The 20,391-nt window shown below is 47.8% G+C and overlaps 3 protein-coding genes across 5 annotated transcripts; 2 read left to right on the top strand and 1 right to left on the bottom strand.

Moving 5' to 3' along the window:
* Positions 1–40: 40 nt before the first annotated feature.
* On the top strand, positions 41–3,404 carry tmem106a (transmembrane protein 106A). 2 transcript variants are annotated; one of them, XM_078788191.1, is made up of 8 exons: positions 41–212; positions 737–874; positions 986–1,049; positions 1,127–1,280; positions 2,581–2,721; positions 2,800–2,843; positions 2,908–2,961; positions 3,058–3,404. In XM_078788191.1, exons 2-8 carry the CDS (start codon positions 745–747, stop codon positions 3,164–3,166), a joined length of 696 nt encoding a protein of 231 aa, XP_078644317.1. In that variant the 5' UTR covers positions 41–212; positions 737–744; the 3' UTR covers positions 3,167–3,404. The 2 variants fall into 2 exon arrangements, with proteins under 2 accessions (XP_078644317.1, XP_057934240.2); XM_058078257.2 differs by having other exon boundaries at positions 42–212; positions 740–874.
* Positions 3,405–3,557: 153 nt separating this feature from the next.
* proser2 (proline and serine rich 2) lies at positions 3,558–9,037 on the top strand. Its single transcript, XM_058078209.2, has 4 exons — positions 3,558–4,427; positions 4,898–5,074; positions 5,364–5,676; positions 6,173–9,037. Exons 2-4 carry the CDS (start codon positions 4,973–4,975, stop codon positions 7,543–7,545), a joined length of 1,788 nt encoding a protein of 595 aa, XP_057934192.2. The 5' UTR covers positions 3,558–4,427; positions 4,898–4,972; the 3' UTR covers positions 7,546–9,037.
* A 970-nt stretch (positions 9,038–10,007) lies between these two features.
* Positions 10,008–19,716, bottom strand: upf2 (UPF2 regulator of nonsense mediated mRNA decay). 2 transcript variants are annotated; one of them, XM_058078150.2, is made up of 21 exons: positions 19,614–19,716; positions 18,264–18,629; positions 17,355–18,134; positions 17,125–17,285; positions 16,863–17,054; positions 16,644–16,793; positions 15,573–15,676; positions 15,428–15,513; positions 15,099–15,207; positions 14,896–15,009; positions 14,220–14,336; positions 13,607–13,996; positions 13,257–13,532; positions 12,997–13,180; positions 11,894–12,048; positions 11,724–11,828; positions 11,563–11,661; positions 11,312–11,485; positions 10,828–10,969; positions 10,623–10,743; positions 10,008–10,519 (listed from the first exon to the last, which is right to left on the bottom strand). In XM_058078150.2, exons 1-21 carry the CDS (start codon positions 19,643–19,645, stop codon positions 10,510–10,512), a joined length of 3,867 nt encoding a protein of 1,288 aa, XP_057934133.2. In that variant the 5' UTR covers positions 19,646–19,716; the 3' UTR covers positions 10,008–10,509. The 2 variants fall into 2 exon arrangements, with proteins under 2 accessions (XP_057934133.2, XP_057934135.2); XM_058078152.2 differs by having other exon boundaries at positions 11,312–11,482.
* Positions 19,717–20,391: the final 675 nt, after the last annotated feature.

Here is a 20,391-nt window from a genome sequence, read left to right as displayed (position 1 = left end):
GCCGCTGTGGGGCGGTATAGCTGACCTGTCACCCGAAGAAGACGGAAGTGCCCCGCCCACCTGGCATTTTGTCTTTTAAGACTTTGCACTTTAAAAGACAGCTGCTCTTTAAAAGACAGCTGGAAGTTGCACCACCAGGAAGCCAGCAGCAGCTAATATACCCTCAGGATGATATCAGCTGTTTAAATCTTCGAGCACTTGACGGACGAAAGGTGAGTAGTTTTAAAATGTCGCACCAAATAGAGCCAAAAGGATGCGGTTTTAAACTGCGTACGCCAGTCGTCACCGATGGCGTCTATAAATTAACATATGAAATTATTACAAAAAGTTGTTTCACATGGTAGCTAAACTCGGAAAACATTAAATGTTCACACACAAGGCGTATTTCCGGTAAGTGGCGGAGTGATATTTACAGTCAGGTGACAGCATTATTGACTGTGTGGTGTTGTGGTAGGGAAGCGTACTAAAAGTAGTCCTGCTGAGTCAGAACCAGCTTGTAGTTTTAACGTTGTAAAAGTTTAAAAGGGATTAATAAAGTATTCTGCCTGTTTTAAAGTAAAGCACAAAGTTTCTATCAAGACGTGAGCGTCATACTTGGATTCTCGACGCCATTCCTTACGCGTGTCGTCACATTTGCAGACGTTTTATGGTTGATGTTAGGCTGTTAAACGTGGGGCACTAGCTAGCATGGCCGGTCTTCCCTGTTGAACTTTTCTCCCTTGTTTTCTTGACCGAGGAGGCGCCATGGTGACCAGCGAACACAGCAGCCCAGATGCGAAAAGCGAGAATGTGAAAACCCTGAAACATTTGCCTAGCTATGGCACCTTGGGGGACGCCTGTCCCACTTGTCGTGGCACCGGACGAATTCCAAGAGGTCGGTGACATCGCCGGAAGTTCTTATGATATGTTTGATATGTTTGACGACTTTGATGCGTGATTATGCAGAAGTTGGTCCACTTTCATTTGAGTTAAAATGTGTTTCCAGGCCACGAAGACCAGCTGGTTGCTGTCATTCCGTGTAACGACAAAAGACTCGAGCCCAGACGCACGTGAGAGCATTTTCCCCCCCAAATTTTTCCCGCCGCACCACTTGACTACATCACGTGACTGTCCCATCCCGTTCCAGGAAGCTGTATGTGTGCGTGTCCATGGTGCTGTGTCTCCTCCTTTGCTGCCTCATCCTCTTCTTCCTTTTCCCACGGAGCGTCACCCTGACACCCGTGTCCGTGCTGTCCGTCATGGTCTACTTCACCCCGGACGCCGTGCAGATGGAGGTCACGGTGAGAGTGGAGAGTTTGTTTTTGTAAACAACGGTTAGCTAGCAGGCTATATTTTTACCAAATAAGCTGGTTATATGATGATGAAAAAAATCATGTCATTTTAGTAGCAAAAAGTTGAAATATTAAAAAAATAAATTAAATTAAAATATGAATAATAATATTACATTATTAAAAATATAATACAAATATTTTGAGAAACAAACGAACGTTATGATTTAAATTTGAGAGTTAGAATGTTATAACAAAAATTTTGCATTACAAGAAAAACATTTATGAGAAGAATGTTGAAATAGCAATAACATAATATTTTTTAAATGTAATTTTACAAGAATAAAGTCAAACTATTATGGGAATAATGTCAATAGAAATTTATTTTTGGGGCAAAAAGTGAGTTTTAAGAGACTATACCTGTGATATTATCATGAAAACTAACATTTTAGTAGCATAGAGGTGAAATATTAAAACAAAATTTAATTAAAAAAAAATTGTAATTTGGTGACAATACAAATCAAACCAAAAGTTGCCACTTATGTCAACGGAAATATATTTTTTTGGGGGGGAAAGTGAGTTTTACGAGACTGTACCTGTGATATTATCATAAAAACTAACATTTTAGTAGCATAGAGGTGAAATATTAAAACTAAATTTAATTTTTTTAAAAACCTGTAATATGGTGACAAGACAAATCAAACCAAAAGTTGTCTCTTTAGTGCTATAGGTTGGGAAAATGTTGGAATGTTGCGAGAATGATGTCAAATTATGGAAATAAAGTCATAATTGCAAGAAAAGTAGTAGTTTATCTCCAAAACAGGGGCACTGCAAGACAGGTTTGGGAAAAAGCGGCTTATGGTTTGTAGCTTTTTATACATTACTCGACTTAATTTAAATTTGATATTGTGATACATCCTAAAAACATTGTGAAATATGCTAAGGTCCATATCGCCCTAACGGAACAAACATGCATGACAGCAAGGAGGAAGTGGAAGAACGTGGAGGGGAATAGCGTGCAAGGTTCCACATTGTAGGGAAACTGGAACACACGCACTTGTCCGTGTGTACTTATTACACAATGTACACAATATTCTGGGTGACTTGAAAAATCTGCTCTAAAATGGCCGCTACCGAATGAGTTAGTGATTATCGAAATGATCCAAGTGGCAAAGTTGCATTCTGACCGTTGCGGTGGAGGAGTTATTGCCTTCACATGACCGCCTGGCTGTAAAAGCGTCTGTTCTGGAATTTAACAGGCGGACAAAGTTCCCTGAGATTTTTCCATAAAAAGCTGTGTTCCGTCCCGCAGAATCTCATCAACGTCCTCAACGAGAACTTTGTCCCGGTCCAGATTGTGGAATTTGACGTGCAAGGCCTGGTATCCCGCGTGGTCATCAGCAAGACCAGGATGTCCAACATGTCCACCATCCCGTCCCGCTCGCAGAAAGCGGTCAGTTTGAAAGAAGAGTGTCGGGATGAAATGTCCTGAATCTATCAAGTCTCACCTTTCTCTCTTTCATGTCGGCAGTACACCTACCAGATTGACCTGCCCATTACGGAGAAAGGCTTAAGGTAAGCAGAACGTCTTCTTCATTGTGAGGAAGTCCTTGAACGTGGTCCGGTCATTGTCTTGCAGCGACTTCTGCCAGTCCAGCACCATCAAGATCCACACCCTGTTCCTGGAGCTGCAGTAAGTCTTTCGCTTTTTCTCCATCTGATGATTTGCATCATTGGTCATGACGCATGGCCGTGTCCTTCATGGAACCCCATCATGTCTTCCTCCCAGGATGACCATGAACATCTCCTACCTGTCCCACACGGAGCAGCTGTCGGTGGACACGTTCGAGTACATCGACTGCGGCACCAACTCCACCACCCCCCACCCGGTCAGATGATGTCCCCCAAGCTCCTTTTTTTAAGCTTTTTGTTTTAAACGCGTCTCAACGGCGCCAAAAGGGACCCAAAAATGTCAGTTTTGTTGGCAGCACCTTTGGCAACAGCGTCTGTCATACGTTGCACTTTATTCTCCACCGAGTTCATTTCAGCTTCTGTCTAATGTGAATCTATAATGGGGAACTTGAATGATGATGTCATCACAGGAAGGATGCTAATCTCACTAAAAAGGGAAATATATCGTCTCTTTTCATTGACTATACCAAAAACATATCTTTCATGTTGGTCGACTGTCCTTACATCGCTTTGTTAACAATATATTTTTCATTTTGCAAAACTAATGTCAAAATATTTGAGTATTTTTTTGTGAGAAAAATGTAATATTATGAGGAAAAGTAGCATAATTTTAGGAACATAATGTTGAAATGTCCAGGAAAAAATGCTGAAAAAATTTGGTTATAGAAAAAGTGATTAATGTTATAAGAAAAGTCAAAATATTATGGGAATAATCTCATAATATTACAAGAAAAAAGTCAAAATTGGTGGAAAAACAAGGACAAACAGCTGTACAGTAGTTTTACCAGAATAAAAGTTTCAATATTAAAGAGAAAAAAAGTCTAGCGAAAAAAGTTGCAATTTTATGTGAATAAACTTGCTATATGAGGGAAAATAGTCAGTAGTGATCTTAAGAAAAAATACATTTTTCAGTCCGAATATTATGAGAAACAATACACAAGATGGAAAATTAGGTTGGGGGGGAAAAGTTAATAAGAATAAACTCAAAATATTCTGGAAATAAAGTAATAATTTTACTAAAAAAAATGAAATTAAAAGACCAAGGGAAAAAAGAGCAACAATGTTGCTTTACTAAATATCATTTTTCACTATTACTTTATTCTCCTAGTTTAAAACTTAATTATCCTAAATGTAAGTTTAAAACTATGCTATGGAATATGTATTTCATCCACACGGTGGCGCCAGAGGCCAAACCTTGTTATGTGAATTGTCCAACACTTTCTGTCCTTTGGACCCCAGAGAAGGAAGTGTTGTACACTGTGTGTGTGTGTGTGTGTGTTTTGAGAAACAAGGAACACTTCCTGGACGCCTCCCAAAACCTCAAGTCTGCCCTTCATGGCGGTTAGTGGGTGGGGCTTGTTGACGTCAGGAAGCAAGGAGGAGTCTGTAGACCAGTGTACTCGAGGAGGGGAAAAAAGCTTCATGTAGATTCCACTGATGCTGCTTGGAGGATGGAGCTTCCAAACTGTAAGTCCAAGTCGTCACATACTTGTTACAATGTTTACGGACATACATTTGTCATTTCAACCTCGCTAACCGTATTGGCGTGAACATCCGCCACAAACAAAGATGAGACTTTGACTGGCTGGTGGACACCAGAGTAGATGTCAGCACAAGTAGAGTGTAAATGGAAGCCGTCCTGCAGATGATATGTTGATTAGTGTCATTAGATGAGATAAATATAACTTTATTCGTCCCTCAGTGGGGACGTTTACAAGTCAGGAAGTCAGTGCTGCCTTTCCTGTCGTGGATTCAGCCGCACCGGAGAGGAATGTGTCCTGTAGTTTCAGGCTCTCCAGCCGGTTCTGCAGCTCTCCTCGTTCCAGATCAACTGGTCGGCCGGGTGCTGGAGTTGCGTACTTGTTGCGTAAATCACTAAGGAGCGTCCTGACGGCCGCGCTTCCTTGGAGTCACCTTTTGAATCATCTCATCCGCAGACTCGGGCGAAGACACGAGCGCATCAGTCCTCTGAGTGACAGCAGACATGAGCCGGCTTGTGTCCTAGCGCCACCATGGAGACGACCAAACCCCGGCTGACCCCGTCTGCGTTGATCATGGACGCTCAGCGCCGCTCCAGGGTCAATGGCGCACTGGAGCAGCTCTCCAGGCCGAGCGTGAGTATTGCTGTGGCACGTATGTTGAAGTTGGACACCATCTGGCTGCAGACCACGATAATGAACACACTGTGGAGTCCCATCAGCAAGATCTTCTCCTATTGACCATCCAAACACAATAAATGGAGTTTATGTTTACACAAAGCATCTAGTCGCCACAAACTCCCAGCAATTTCACCTTCAAACGCCTCAGGGAGAACATCCGCTAGCAACACGCAACATCGCCCAACCGGTTCCACCACAAATCTCGCTGACGGGATCTCAAGTTCTTTCTTGTTGCCCTGGACAGGAGGAAGACGCACTACGCTTCTTAAGTCCGGAGGAGAAAGAGTGCCTCCAGTTCTTCGAGCAGACCATAGACTCATTGGAGAACAGTCTGGAGGAGGAAGAGCTGAGACCGGGACTGAGTAAACCGCCAACAAGCCGAAGCCATCTTGTTGATGTGATGGACGGACCGGCCGCAACCTCGGACCTCGACACCGTGGGCGTCCGACAGACCCTGCGGCGTCTCAGTACAAAGGACCTGGATATTATAGATCTGGTCCGCCCAGACCCGCACCTGATGCTGGCCAAAGCCCCGGTCTTCGTTCCTACCAGTCCAGGTACGACATGCTGTTCCTGTGCTTATGTACGCTCAAACCTGCTGTTCCTGTGCTTATGTACGCTCAAACCTGCTGTTCCTGTGCTTATGTACGCTCAAACCTGCTGTTCCTGTGCTTATGTACGCTCAAACTTGCTGTTCCTGCGCTTATGTACGCTCACACATGCTGTTCCTGCGCTTATGTACGCTCACACATGCTGTTATGTATACTCTAACATGCTGTTCCTGCGCTTATGTACGCTCAAACTTGCTGTTCCTGCGCTTATGTACGCTCACACATGCTGTTCCTGCGCTTATGTACGCTCACACATGCTGTTCCTGCGCTTATGTACGCTCAAACTTGCTGTTCCTGCGCTTATGTACGCTCAAATTTGCTGTTCCTGCGCTTATGTACGCTCACACATGCTGTTCCTGCGCTTATGTACGCTCAAACATGCTGTTCCTGTGCTTATGTACGCTCTAAGTCAACATCCTTCATGTTGAATTTTGTTCCTCAGATTTCCAGAAAATGGCGGTGAACCCGGAGAGCCACTTTGAAAACAAACCGGGACGTGATCCAACGGGAAACTCCGAGCCAGCAGACGGCCCCCCGTACCAGCCAGCGGGTTCTGTCCCCACCCCGGTACTCATAGCAAAGAAGATAGCTGAGAACCAGGCAGTAGACGCATCTTCACTCCACCGCCGCCACAGCCATGAGGGTGAAAGACCCTTAGACCATCTGGCAAAGCAGGGTCCTCCTACCTCCGCCAAGCCCAGCAAATACCCTGCTAACATCAGCCTGATTCTCGGCAAAGACCTCCAGGATCAGGGCCCGGCCAACGTGAACCTACAGGATCGGCGAGCACAGATGTTGGCAAATCTGACAGGAGCACCGGAGCAGGGAGACACCAAGTCCAGTGTGGAGCAGATGGTTCTTAACTTCCCCACCCGCAGAATTTCCTTCAGGGACCCCACGCCGGAGAAGTCCAGGCTGGAAGCTTTGTCTAAACTGGGCCTCACCACGTCAGGAGGAGTTCCAGGACTTGATTCTCCAAGCAGTACTCCACAGAGTCCTGTTGCCAGTGCACAGACCAGTACCGGCGTCACTCCGATGCAGTCCAGTGTTCTCCCCACAGAGAGCAACACCCCCGTTCCAGGGCCGAGGACCACACCCCCACCAATCCAGCCTTATGTCAGCAGAAGAACAGAGAATCTTCCGATTGACCCCCCCAGGGCCTTTGACTACAGAAAACCTCCACTCAGCCCGCCCCCTCTGGAAATGTGTGCCCCCAGCCCCCCACCACCCGAGGTGCATCTGAACAACTTTGGAGGTAAATCCATCACGGTCACTCCGATTTCCTCAAAGAACGAAGCTGTGAGCCCCCCAGGCAGCCATGACACCAAAGTCCTGCCCACTGGACTGGCCCACCCCAGCGAGTTTAACAACTATGGAGGGAAGTCCAAAGTCATGAAACCCAATCCCGGAACCATGACTAAGACCGACCTCCCTGACATCCTCAGCTCCCACATTGATGTCAATCACTCCCTGCCCGCCAAGTCCGAGTCGCTTCCCGCTGAGCTCAACAGCTACGGAGGCAAGAGTCGTACCATCAACCCTTCGGCAGGCTTGCAGCAGCAGCAGCCTTCAGGAGGCCCGGCGAGGTCCTTCAAAGGCCCACCTCCAGCCACGGCCCCGAGGAACCCTCTTCATTCTTATCGCAACATCAGCACAGGAACCGCAACCAGAACCTCGTCGCCGTCCGATCACAAGCGAAGATCTGGTGCCGCGTTTCGTCCTCAAGGCATCACGGTGCAGTTCTCCGGTCGAGGCGCAACGGAGGAATCTCGAAAGGAAGCGCTGAAGAAACTCGGACTGCTGAAAGACTTGTGAAGGACTTGCAATTTCCATATCTGAGGACAAGGTGTGGCTCGGGAGACCAACTTGGACAAGAAGACGGACCTGTAGGGCCGGTTCTTGTTGCCTGGATACAAAAGGAGCTGTTTTGATGACAAATATCTGCTTTGTTTGAGAGAACAACAAATGGCTTGTCAGAATTCCAAAGTCCATGTTTGGACTGATCGGGGAACAAAAGTACGAAACCATCTCAAGACGTGACAGCATTCAAAAACTCAAACGCTGATCTTCTACAGATGGACTTCACACAGAGTCAGACAGTTCCAGAATTCATCCCGAGGCGTTCCCATGCCAGATGAGATTAATATTCTGGTGGAGATCCATGGAGAGAAGTGCTTTTCTGGACGATGTGAAGCTCTGCTGGAGGTTATTTTTACCGACTTGTAACCGCACACTCTGGAATGACTTTGGACTTTTCTCCTGGACTGTGGAACCCTCAGACCACAAGGACTCTCTCAGCTCGACAAATTGTCTGTTTGCTTATATTTCTGTTGCGTTTTCAGACTCCGCCCATCGTAGTTCAGCTACGGTCTCTTCTGAAGTAGATTTGGTGTCACAGGGTTTCGGTCTTGGGAATGTTGTTTACAGACTCCGGTTCTCTGTAGTTCATCTACAGTTACTATGAAGTATCTTCTCCTGCGTAACGCATCTAATGTACTTTACCAGGAAAACCTTCGGGCGTGGGCAGTTCCGCCCAATCGCAGTACCCGGGAATAAAATATATCAATCAACGATATTTGTAACATAGTTTTTTTCCTTTTGAAGTACGAGTACCGCACGTTCAAACGACGAATGAATGAAGGACGTGCAAAACACTTGCTTTTCTAAAAAAAAAACTATTTGCGTCAAAAAGTGGAGTATTGTATAAGTCACATGGTCCACAGGAAGTTGCATCATTCAGAATCCTCTGCCGGCCATGGGACGGTCAAAATGGTACGATTTATTTTTTTTGTATATCGGACGATAGGTTACCGAAATTATGTTTATTCTTCAATCACTGACAGTCCTTGTCAGGGTGGCGGGAGGCGGGTCCGCTAGCATATACACAGAGTGCCACCTAGAAAAATAATTTTAGTCGATTGTATTATATTGTCATATTTGTTATTGAACCTTTCTTAAACGTAATGTTAACATCTCGTCTTGTTCTCGTAGACCCAATCTTGTGTATTATGTCGTCTTGCCCTAAACGAGGCTTTGGAATGGGCTTCGGAATCCTGAAGACAAAAAGTTAGCCGAGATGGGCTAGTATTGGAATATGTTGAACACGATGACGGCGTCTACATAATCATCTTTTGTTTTCTTTCGGCTTTTTCCTGATTACCGAGTCGCCACATACTGATTTTTGGCTTAATCCCTTTAGTATATTCCGGATGCCCTTCCTGACGAATACCGATGATGTGTTCATGTTCATGTTGAATGTGTCAATCATTAAAGGCAGTCATGTGACTTGGCTGTGGCTGCTGCTTCTTAGAGTTGCTGTGGAATGTCAACAATGAGCAAGCGTGTTCAATTATTGGCTAGCTGTGTGCGCTACTTCGCCAAAAATGGTGGTTCATGTTTCGCTTGAATCTTACGACTCAGTCATGATGAATCATGTATGATTCGATAATGAATCATACTCAATGATGACTCGATTTGAATTGAGCGTGTCCATGTGTACGTGTCCACACTAGTCCTGCAATGAGCCCGTATGTCTTATTATTATCACTTATTGATTCATCTTTTCTACTGTTGCGTTGTCTGCTGAGTATCATATGTTAGTATGCTGTTGGACGGGCAGCGTTTGTGGGAGACGCCAGGCAGGAAATGAGCAAATGTTTGTGTTAGCTGCCTTGTAATTAGGCGCGCCCCTCCCTTACTGACAGACCTGCACTGACTGCTTGCACACAAAATGAGTGTGAAGCTTTGATATGACACGTACAAAGCGCTAAGCTAATTCTGTCAGGATAGTAGAACCTTGAATGTTAGCTAACATGCTAGCTGGATGTACATCTTTTATTACTGGATGTTTTGAGTGTAAGCTAATTCTATCAGGATATAACCTTGATGGTTAGCTAACATGCTAGGTGGATGTACATCTTCTATTACTAGATGTTTTGAGTCTAAGCTAATTGTCAGGGTAGTAGAACCTTGAATGTTAGCTAACATGCTAGCTGGATGTACATCTTCTATTACTGGATATTTTGAGTGTAAGCTAATTCTATCAGGATATAACCTTGACGGTTAGCTAACATGCTAGCTGGATGTACATCTTCTATTACTAGATGTTTTGAGTCTAAGCTAATTCTGTCATGATAAAACCTTGAATGTTAGCTAACATGCTAGCTGGATGTACATCTATTACTAGATGTTTTGAGTGTAAGCTAATTCTGAATGCTAGCTGACTTTGTCTGCTTTGGTATGAAAAGAGAATTATAAGTTCGCTAGCCGGCCTGATCATAACACATATCTATTTTATTGATGCAATGGAACTTTCATACTGTTTGTACAGTTTAGCAGTGTTTGCTAGCATGTTGGTCACATGACGGTGGAACAGGAAGGAAGCTGTCAGAGCATCAGGTTGACTTTAAAGAGAAAGTGTATCCTTGTCAAGTCATGTGTGTGTGTGTGTGTGTAATGACGTGACCATCAGTCGCCGCCCCCACCCAGAGTCCCCCCCCCAGCCGCCATGTGTCAAGTCGTCCTAGTAGGTTTTTTTTTTGTCGTCTCGGGCAACAGACCACAAGAAAGAGTGCCATCTTTCTGACCCCATGACCTCTGACCCTGGCTGCCACTTTGCTCTGTCCTCAGGCCCCCCCCCCCCGCAGGAGGGTGATGGGGTGTGTACGGGTCAGGGGTTTAACTCCGCATCTTGAGGAGCCCCCCCCACAGCCAGACGTGTTTTCCCTCTGATCTTGTCTCCCTCTTCTTCGCTCTGTTGCTCCATGAGCTCAGGACTCATCAGCGTCTCCTAGAGGACAGACAGACATGTTGGGAGGGGGGGGCGGGGGGACGCCGGACCCTGCACGCTGAGCATGGGAGTACGCGTCAATTGTCCCGAAACCTTTATTCACCTTCCTCCGGTCTTGAAGATGAGGTCAGCATTCGGGGCGCCTTTCGGGTGCTGGTAGCGAGGCCGGCGTTCCCGGTTGGTGTTAGCCTGCGCCGGGCGCTGGGCGAGGGATTGCAACATCTCTGCAAGGCAGACACGGGGGGGGGGGGGGGGGGCGTCAACACTTGGACACGGCGCAAGCCCAGACAGAGAGTTTTACACAATACCCTGGTAGTCTTCCTGCTCCTGGCGCTCGTTGATGTCCAGGGTGAGCTTCTTCATCCTCATGCGCTCCTCCTGCTCGGCCTGCTGCTGGTTGAAGTGGTTGGCCGCCAGGTGGGAGGACAGCGGCACGTTCAAGATCTTGTACTATGAACACACACACACACACACGTGAGTATCTTATTGATGCTTGCCAGTACTTCCTTAGTCAGCCCAGATGAGCTCCATAGCTTCATGAAGTGTGTTCTGTGTGTCCACAAGGACGCTCTGTGTCCTCTACAACTTTTTTTTTTTTCCCAGGAATGCTGTAGCTGATGCATGGAGCAACGTGCACGTAAAAAAAAAAAAAAGGACACGCCCTGCAAACCACACTTTTCCCCCGTGCTGCTGCTTGCCAAAACACACATCCAGTTATAGAGTCAATATTATTGCTGTGTGTGTGTGTGTGTGTGTGCGCCCCCACGGGGTCCAGGAGGTCCTCCACCCCACCTGCTGCTTGTTCCCCTTCCGCGTCAGCATGACGAACTGCATGGTTTCGGAGAGCTCGCCGTCTCCCTCGCCGATGCACGGCTGGCCGGAGCCTCCCTTCCTGAGCTGGCTCTTCAACTGGAGGGGGATGGCCACGTCCAGCTGATGCACCTTCACCGTCTCGCCGCTACGCTGCTGCGGGGGAGGGGGGGCGAGAGAGACACGCTCAGCGGATGACGACGCACACCCACGTGTGTGTGTCGGCGGCGGACCTGCAGGTTCTCCAGCATCATCTTATCCAACGCCTGGATGAAGTCCTCGTCCTCGGCGCAGGCAACGTGCTTCAGGCCTCCGCCGCGGATGGTCACCTCCTGCACGCACGCCGTCCCGTATGAGCGCACCACGAATCGCACGCATGAAGGTACCGACTCACGTTGTTGTCCTCGTCCGTCTCGTTCTCTTTGTTGGAGTCGGTCAGGTAGTCTGTGTTCTCCTCCTCATCCTCGTCTCTCTCCTCTTCTTCGTTCTCAGATGCCTCCTTGCGGGGGGAGGATGCCGATGAGCCTCGTGTGTGTGTGTGTGTGTGTCGAAGGATGGACTCACGTCATCGTCCGCTTCGTTCATTTCGCTCTCGTTGCCTGACTGCTCCTCCGTCTCGGCACCGCCCTCCTCGTCTTCATCGCCGTCATCGTCCTCCTCGTCCAGGCCCTCCCCTTCGCTCATGGCGCTGGAGCGGCCATCCCTCTCCATGGCCAACCCTGTGGAGGATGAGGAGGGATGAAGGTGGGGGTGGCGGCTTGCATGAGAAACGCTCTCGCTCCTCATGGTGAGTATTGCTGCGTTGCACGGGATCATTTGGAATCATTAGATCATTTAGAGATCCCTAAATGATCCACCTGATGAGTCCAGCACAAACACAAGGCAGAAGAAACACTGCAATTGTGCATGTAGAGTTGACATTGGCCACTGGGTGGCGCTGTTTAGCACTACTCCTGACTCAGGTTTATTGGCTCTACTCTTTTGGCTTATTTTCTCCCGTTATTTCTATGATACAAATGGAAAAGTGAAGATATAGGGGTGTTACACCGTGTCTAGAGGGCTCTAATAATGTTAAAAAGCGTCATTAGAAGATTCTAAAGGGGTTTTCTATGCCATAACTGAATCAGAATGTCATGGATCAGGTGTCATGTGACTTGAGAACCGAGGAAGGCGTGGACCTGCTCGTACAATAGCTCCGCTGCTCTGCTGGGGGCCATTTTTGAGAAGGTCCTCCCAATCATGAGTGTGCACGTCTTTGCACATGCATGTGAAAGACTTGGGAAGTACCAAGTACTCCAGGGACTTCCGGGTCCCCGTCCACACAAAGGAAACCCGTTTCTGGAATGCATCGGCAAAAGATGTGCCACACAGCTACATGATTGACAGCTCCATTGTGACAAGCCACGCCCTTTCATCCTGCATCTGGGGAATGTTGCTCGGCCGGTCAGACGACATTTGGTTGATCAAGCAGTACAACTCCAAAAGAGAATAATACTGCTTGATGTGTGTACTTTGTACACACCGCACGTACATCGGTTACAACGCGGCGAGGCTCCATGTGCTTGATGAAGCGTTCTTCGCTGCCGTGACAATGACTACTCTCCCACTTTTCCAATGTGTCAATCATTTCAGGAAGAACTCTTCCCGATGGATTCCCAACATCTTACCCAGCTTGACCAGCACCTCCCTCTCCAAGTCGGCCACCTGCCTGCTGGCCTCGTCCAGCGAGCAGCTCGGTCTCATTTTGGGCCGCAGCAGCTCCAGCGTGTCGGTGATCATGTAGTCGATGTCGATGGGGAAGGGGTGGTCTTTGGTCCAAGTGTCCACGCTCTTCTTCCACCAGATGTAGCGCTGCAGACACACAAAGATCACACGGCGTTGTTGTTGTTGGCTGTCGTCGTCTCTCCGGGGCTTTGTGAAGACTCGCCTGGAAGTAGATGAGGAAACAGTCCAGCTTCCGCTTGCTGGAACCGCGGTCAAAGTACTGTCCGCAGGTGTCCAGCAGCGTGCACACCAGCCGGATGCGGAAGAGGTGCTCGGGGGGGTCCAGCGTGCTCGGGGTGCCGTCCTGATTGACGCCGAAGGAGATGAAGGAGAAGAGGGTGCGGAAGATGACGGCCGACTCCACCATGCGGTAGTTGTAGAGCTCTCCCAGGAACTTGGCGCTGCTTATGCGCCGCTGGTTGAACTTGGGCTGGTTGACCTGGGATTCAAACATCATGATGTTCAAACATCTTTGTGTGTCCCTTCATAGCCACGGACGTCTCCATACTGTACCTCCATGCCCAAGCGGATGTCCTCCAGCACGCCGTCCACCACGTGGATGCCCACGTCCTCCTGGTAGGCTACCAGGCCAGCCAGCAGGTTGGCCACGCAGTGGATACTGTTGTACTTGACGTTCCAGATGTTGACCATGCAGCAGATCAGGTAGCTCTTGACCTCCGGGTCCTGCCAGGAAAGTTTACGCATCTGCCTCAGCACCTTCTCCGTGGTGACCTTGGACAGGTCCTTGTAGAGCAGCTTGCGGATGTACTCCTGCAGCGGCGGCCTTCTCTTCTTCACCGTCTTCTCAATGGGTGGGGGGTTGCAGTAGTAGTAAGCGTTCTCCACCATGGTCACGTAGCGGGCGTCCAGATGCTGCGCCTGCTTTTTGCGCATCATTTGCTCCTGAAACACACATACGCTTTTGAGAAGAAGATACATTGCCTCAGACTAGAGAAGAACTGCTTCATAGTTGCCCCCATGCTGTGATTGACATTTTTTGGATCAGTCTATATTTTGGAGGACCTGTTGGAAGTTCGGTTCCCCAGGAGCCACTCAACATTGTCAAGCTTCTTTCAACGCAAACAGACAAATGGCGCAACAACAGAGCAGTCGGAGCGGCGCTGACCAGGAGGACGCTGGTGCGGAGGTGAGAGTCTGGGGATCGGAACAGGAAGCGGCCGCAGGTCTCCAGTAGGGTGCACGCCATCTCCACGTGGTGATGTGTGAAATCAGACAGCAGCATCTGTTGGGACAGGGACGCAACATTACCAATGAGAGAAGAAAAAAAAAAACAGGACTGGACAAAGAAACTTTGGATTTCTCCCAGAAAATAACTGAACAATGCACAGAGTGAGCGCTCTTCCTGCTGGTTTGGAGGCCAAAGGCGCCCTCCTCTGGTGTAAACGTGTCATTACATCGTCAGAATGAAACACAGTCCCGTGCTTTAGTTCCAGTGGGGACTCTACATGGAAAATAGTCAGCTTCCTGTTCCGCTTATCCATTATACGAGGGTCATGGGCATGCTGGAGCCTATCCCAGCTGTCTTGGGGGAGAGGCGGGGTCCACCCTGGACTGGTGGCCAGCCAATCCCAGGGCACATATAGACAAACATTCATACCTATGGACAATTTGGAGTGGCCAATAAAGCTTGCATGTTTTTGGCTGTGTGGCTTGCGCACTAACCGCTCGTCCACCGTGCAGCCAGCTTCGGTTCCAATTCCATGGACATATTCTGTTCTTTCTGAAGGAGAAATCTTGTCACGCTTTGATCATCCGAGTAGGAGCCAACATGAAAGACACACCTTGAGACAATGAAGTGTGTCGGTCTTTGAAAACATCTTGAACTTGGCCAGCTCCCCGATGAACCTGACCGTTTTATTTTTGGTCTCAATGTTGATCTGGTCCTTTTTGCGAATCTACGGCAGAAACACAAAAAACAAACAAGTTAGCCATTAGCGCCGGCTCGCTGAAGGTGACGCTCGTGAGGGTAAGGTGCTGGACGTACATGAAAGCGGAAGTCTCCCTTGAGCATGGAGCACAGGTCCTCGGCCACGTCAGACATGCAGGGATGAAGAGTGGCCACCAGGCGGGAGTAGAAGGGCAGAAGATCCAACCTGGCAGAATCATCACGGAACAATGACTGGAATGTGGAGTGCAATAATACATCCTGCATTTGGAAAGATCCGTGCCACGAATGATGCCATCTTTTCCTTTACTGCCAGTTGGGGGCGCTGTTAGTAAAACTAGACTATTGCCTCAAACTCCAACTACAATCACTGGACCCCCTCCCCACAGATCTACTGGAAGGCCCTTCGTCAATATGGAGCAAATTACCTCTGCCTGGGCACGGTGAAGAGCGCTCGCACCAGCTTCCTCCGGTTGGACTTGGTGTTCATGTTCATGCAGAAGTCCATGGCGGCCTGCAGGAGTCAACGTAGCACTCAAGAAGCCGGACGCGGTGTCGAGTGTTTCGGCTCACCTTGTCGATGAGGTCACGGTTCACGCAGTTGGGGAGCTGCTGGATGAAGGCGTCCACAATCAGCTTCAGGTGGGATCCGGTGTTGGCCTCCTCATCCTCTTGCTCTGAAACACAGAAATATAAGTGTGTCAGCGATGAAGCGCCTTCGCCGTTTGTCCTTCATCAGCCTCCAGATGAGTCAGCGCCATGAGAACCCATGATGCTGGTCCACCGTTTCCTTTCTTAGCTTCCAAAGCAACTCAAGCCGTGTGGAGAGTGCCACTGCTACAACATTTGTATTGCTAATGTTGATCTGAAATTGTTAACGTGGCTAAGTAACATTTTTTTTCAAACAAACAAAAGCCAGGCCCTTATCCAGACACTGCGCTGTGGGACCTAGCAAGCTAGCAGCAGTGTGGTCATCATGTCCTACGTTAGCCTATGTTACGGCTGTGTCTCTAACGAGGTGCAGCTGCCATCTTGAAAGATGTCCAGTGTGGCTAACTTTGTGGACGCCTCTTTAGAAGCATGGCAGCAGGCTTTCAAAGCAGCATTGTAGCAATGCTGGTGTTTCAGGTGGCTGACAAGGTCAAGAAGGGTGTTTACAGGTCATATCAGGGGGACGTCACAGAAAAGGAGCGCTTGATTTCCTCAAGCTTAAGCCCAGTAACACACAGCACGTTTAATTGTTTGTGGGATTAATTTGTATGATGTCAACTCCTCATATTGGACTATTCATTCATTCATTTTCTACCGCTTTTCCTCACGAGGGTCGCAGGGGTGCTGGAGCCTATCCCAGCTGTCTTTGTGCGAGAGGCGGGGTACACCCTGGACTGGTCGCCAGCCAATCACAGGGCACATATAGACAAACAACCATTCACACTCACATTCATACCTATGGACAATTTGGAGTGGCTAATTAACCTAGCATGTTTTTGGAATGTGGGAGGAAACCCACATTCCAAAGTTCCAGAGTACCCGGAGAACATGCAAACTCCACACAGATATGGCCGAGGGTGGAATTGAACCCTGGTCCATATTGGACTATTTTAGTGGTTAAATAGTGTAATTTGTGGGTCCAAGTGCATTCACCCTGCTCATCCATCAGCTTCTTGGCCAGTTCTTCACTCTCCACGTCATCGGCTCCCTCGAGTTCCAAAGGCTCATCTGTGATGTCCAGAGCCTCCAGTTCCAGCTCCAGCTCCTCCGTGGTGCTGGCGGCCTCCTTCCCTTCTCTGCCATCTGACAAAGACAGCATCAAGATGAGTTGAGTGGATATTCTTTAATCCGCAGAGCCTACATCAAACACACCTTTGGCGTCGTCTTTGTCTTTGGCCTGGCCGGCCTTCTCGTTGTCCTTGAAGAGGATGGCGGGGACAAAGGCCTTCAGGTCCACCAGGTTTTCATAGAAATTCCGAGCGTCTTCGTCTTCCCAGATCCCGCCTTCCAGGTCGTACTCTCCAGGCTTACCGGGGGTGAAAATGTCAATGCCGGGGCCGTGCTCTGAAGGGAAAACATGGCGGTGAGATTAGATGATGAGCACAATTAGGAGATTTAAAAAAAGCAGACGCACCTTCCTGCACCGTCTTGTCCTGAGGCAACTCTGGCATGTTTTCATCCAAAAGATCAGCCAGCGACTGAGTGTTGGCCAGCAGCTTCTGGTAGGAGGTGGCAAACTCCTCGTACTGTTTGTGGCGGTCCTCGCTCAGCTCCCCTTTGGAATGTAAGATACGCCTGAAGACCACAAGAAGTTCCGTTAGCCTTGAGGAACTTAACTTCTCAGAGGGACAGAAGAACTCTCACCTGTTCTGCCTTTCAATGTTCTGCAGCTCCCTGTGGTCCTTCTTCAGGTGTTTGGTGAGGGATGTGAAGTACTCCCGCAGAAGGTTCTGGAAGGGCTGCTGTTTCTCCGTGCTGATGATCTCACTGGGCGGAAAGGTCAGCTTGTACTTCTCAGCAGCCAGCTTCACCTTGCGAGGCACCAGGCCGGCGATGTCGTCCCCACAGTGCTTACAGAAGCTGATCACCACCGACACGTGAGTGTGCGTCTCGCGGTCAGTGCCGATGATGTTCTTCAGCTGCTCGTATATGAGAGACAGACCCTCTTTGTCGGTGAAGAAACCCACGATCGTGAGCTCGGCCAGGAAGCGCAGGTCCGTGCGCAGCTTGCTCACGTTGGGTGCTTTGTCTTCCTTCCTGGCCTCAAAGTGCCTCTTCCAGGCTTGCAGGAGCAGAGGAGCGAACTCAGCATACCTCTGATGGAAGAGCGAGCACAGGTGGACGGCGCAGCCCACATCCGAAATCTTCAGCTTGGCCTCCACGACGGAGCTCACCGCCTCGCCGATGTACTTGCTCAGGTTCAGGGAGGCAAAATCGTTGGAGAGCGAGTCACGCTGCTGCTCGGTGAGCGTGCGGAGCTTCTTGACGAAGGCCGTGTTCTTTTTGAGGCTGGAGTCCAGTCGGCTGAAGAAGGCCTCTTCGGGCCGGGCCTCGTGGGCGTTCTGGTTCCTGCTGCGCTGTTCCTTCCTGCAGTGGTGACGCTCCCAGGCCTCCTGGTGCAGCTGGTGCCCCTCCTCCTGTTCCCTACAACAATCGGGTGACATTCATTTCATCTCATCTTCGTATGATCTTGGCTATAACAGTTATTCAATGACTAATAAAGTTATTGGTGTTATTAGAAGAACATACGATGACACATTCAAAGTCACGTACTTTAGGAGAGCTGCTTCCTCTTCCCGTTGCCTCTTGGCCTCGTCCTCTTGAAGCTTCCTCTCGAGCTCCTCCTTCTGCCTCTTCAACTCCTCTTCTTTCTGCTTCTGCTCTTCCTCTGCTTTCTGTTTCTCCTCCTCTTTCTTCCTCCGCTCCTTCTCCTCTTTCTTCTTCTTTTCCTCCTCCAGACGCTTCCTCTTCTCCTCTTTGCTGCTGTCTTTTTTGCCACTCAGCTTGGCCTCATCTTTTGCTTTGTCTCGCTGGGGTGCGGTCTTCTTCTCCTCTCTGTCCTTCTCTTTGTCCTTGGTGCCGAAGGAGCCAACATCTTTCTCGTCCATGTTTACTGAGCGCTGGCCTTCAGCAGGCATACTGAAAGAAGCAGACAAGAGCTGTTTGATCAAATCCTTCATCTGTAGTCACACAAAACGTACGCCCAAGCTAATATGACATTCTTTAGTCAGAAATGAAAGATAGGAATCAAAAATGCTACGACAATTACAACGCAAATTGGCATATAGCAATGAAAATATGTAACATACATTAAAGTACAAGTCAATAAATGATGTGCCCAACAACATTTCGATAAATAAATAAACACACACACACAATTCGGCTCCACAGAGTACACAAAGAGTGTCCAGACTTTTCCCATCAATGGCCGCATCCGGACAAATGTGTCACCAATTTGTTATTTGTGTTCATGAAACAAATTTAAACCAACCCAAAGTATACTCCGTAGTTAAATACAGAGGACGACATGCACAATGGAGCCCAATATACAGTCAATAATGCATTTTTCATCCAGTATTTTATACATTTACAGATCCATATTTTCAGTGGCTGTTGTTTGCGTTTGGGACGAAGTCAAATACAATAAGACTTACCTTAGGACTTACCTTAATAATAATAAAATGTCATCTATCTTAACTGTACTTATAATTATAAATGGCGGACTGCTATATTTGCAGTTTTGTTGAATAACTTGGAATCGGCTACCGTTCATCGTTTGCTAGCGACCGAGCTTAGCTTAGCTACACGATCGCGTCTGCTTTTACACCGTGGCTAACAAATGTCCGTTCTACTGTATCAATACTAAAATAGGTAAAATAAAGCAAATTTACATCACCCGTATCGTCTAAACAGCGGAGAGCCGCCGATACATGCAATTGCTAACACGCTTAGCAAGGCCACGAGAACCGCCGTCCTCCAGATGTAAACAAACGCTTTGACATCGTTACATTTCTCCTTGGTTAATATTTGCACATAATGGATTCTTAAATGTTATTTACTATATTCCCATGAATTACGTGGCTCTAATGTGAGTACTGAATGTAGTAAAATGCGTCGGTTTACCTGCTATTGATACCAAAACAAACATCGGCCATCGACGTTTGACTTCCGCGTGAACGTGAAAGACCCCTTTGTGGCTGTACAAAACTATGCCTGACTAAAATGTTTGTTTCGGTTTATTATTCATTCAGGTTTCGCTTTGGAATTTGGTGTAAAGCGATAAGTGTGTATCTTCAAAATATTTATATTTCCTAAAATTAAATCTTCTTTTTCTTTCCGCTTTTCACTTCAGGGGCGCCACAGCAAACTAAAAATTGTTTATGATCTTATTTAGGTTTGTTGTGATCACGTGGATGACGGAAGTAGGTCAAATGGATATGGGCGGTGATGGTTAGTTAATATAAGCACCTGCTCACCTGTGTGGCCAGAGAGACAAAGAGAGAGCGTGAGTAGAGTGGCCGTATTTTTTTGTTGACCGCTAATTCCTATAATTAGTGATTACTTTGATTATGAGTTTGTGCACGGTATCATAAGTTGATCATTATTTTTCTTTAATAAAAGGTTAAACTTATTTTTCGTATCTCATAGATGTTTCAGACAAAGGAAAGGCCTTCAGCCTCTCAGCGACTCTTTTGCATGAAGTCGCTACATTTTTGTCAACAAAAAAAGGCATTAAAATGAAACATCAGGACAGCACAACGGATCAAAGGATGAAGAGGAACAAAAAGAGGAAGCTGATTAAATCCAACAACCATCGGACATAAAGTACGGAGGTAGGCGCTTGTAGATTGACTGCCGTTTGATTGAAGTTATCTCCATCCTATAAATATATACATTTGAA

Source organism: Doryrhamphus excisus, linkage group LG2, assembly GCF_037039965.1.
Source record: "Doryrhamphus excisus strain RoL-2023G ecotype Guam linkage group LG2, RoL_Dexc_Guam_v1.1, whole genome shotgun sequence".
Lineage (NCBI taxonomy): Eukaryota > Metazoa > Chordata > Actinopteri > Syngnathiformes > Syngnathidae > Doryrhamphus > Doryrhamphus excisus.
The sequence above is the reverse complement of the archived record's forward strand: the minus strand, read 5'-3'. Positions and strand labels throughout refer to the sequence as shown.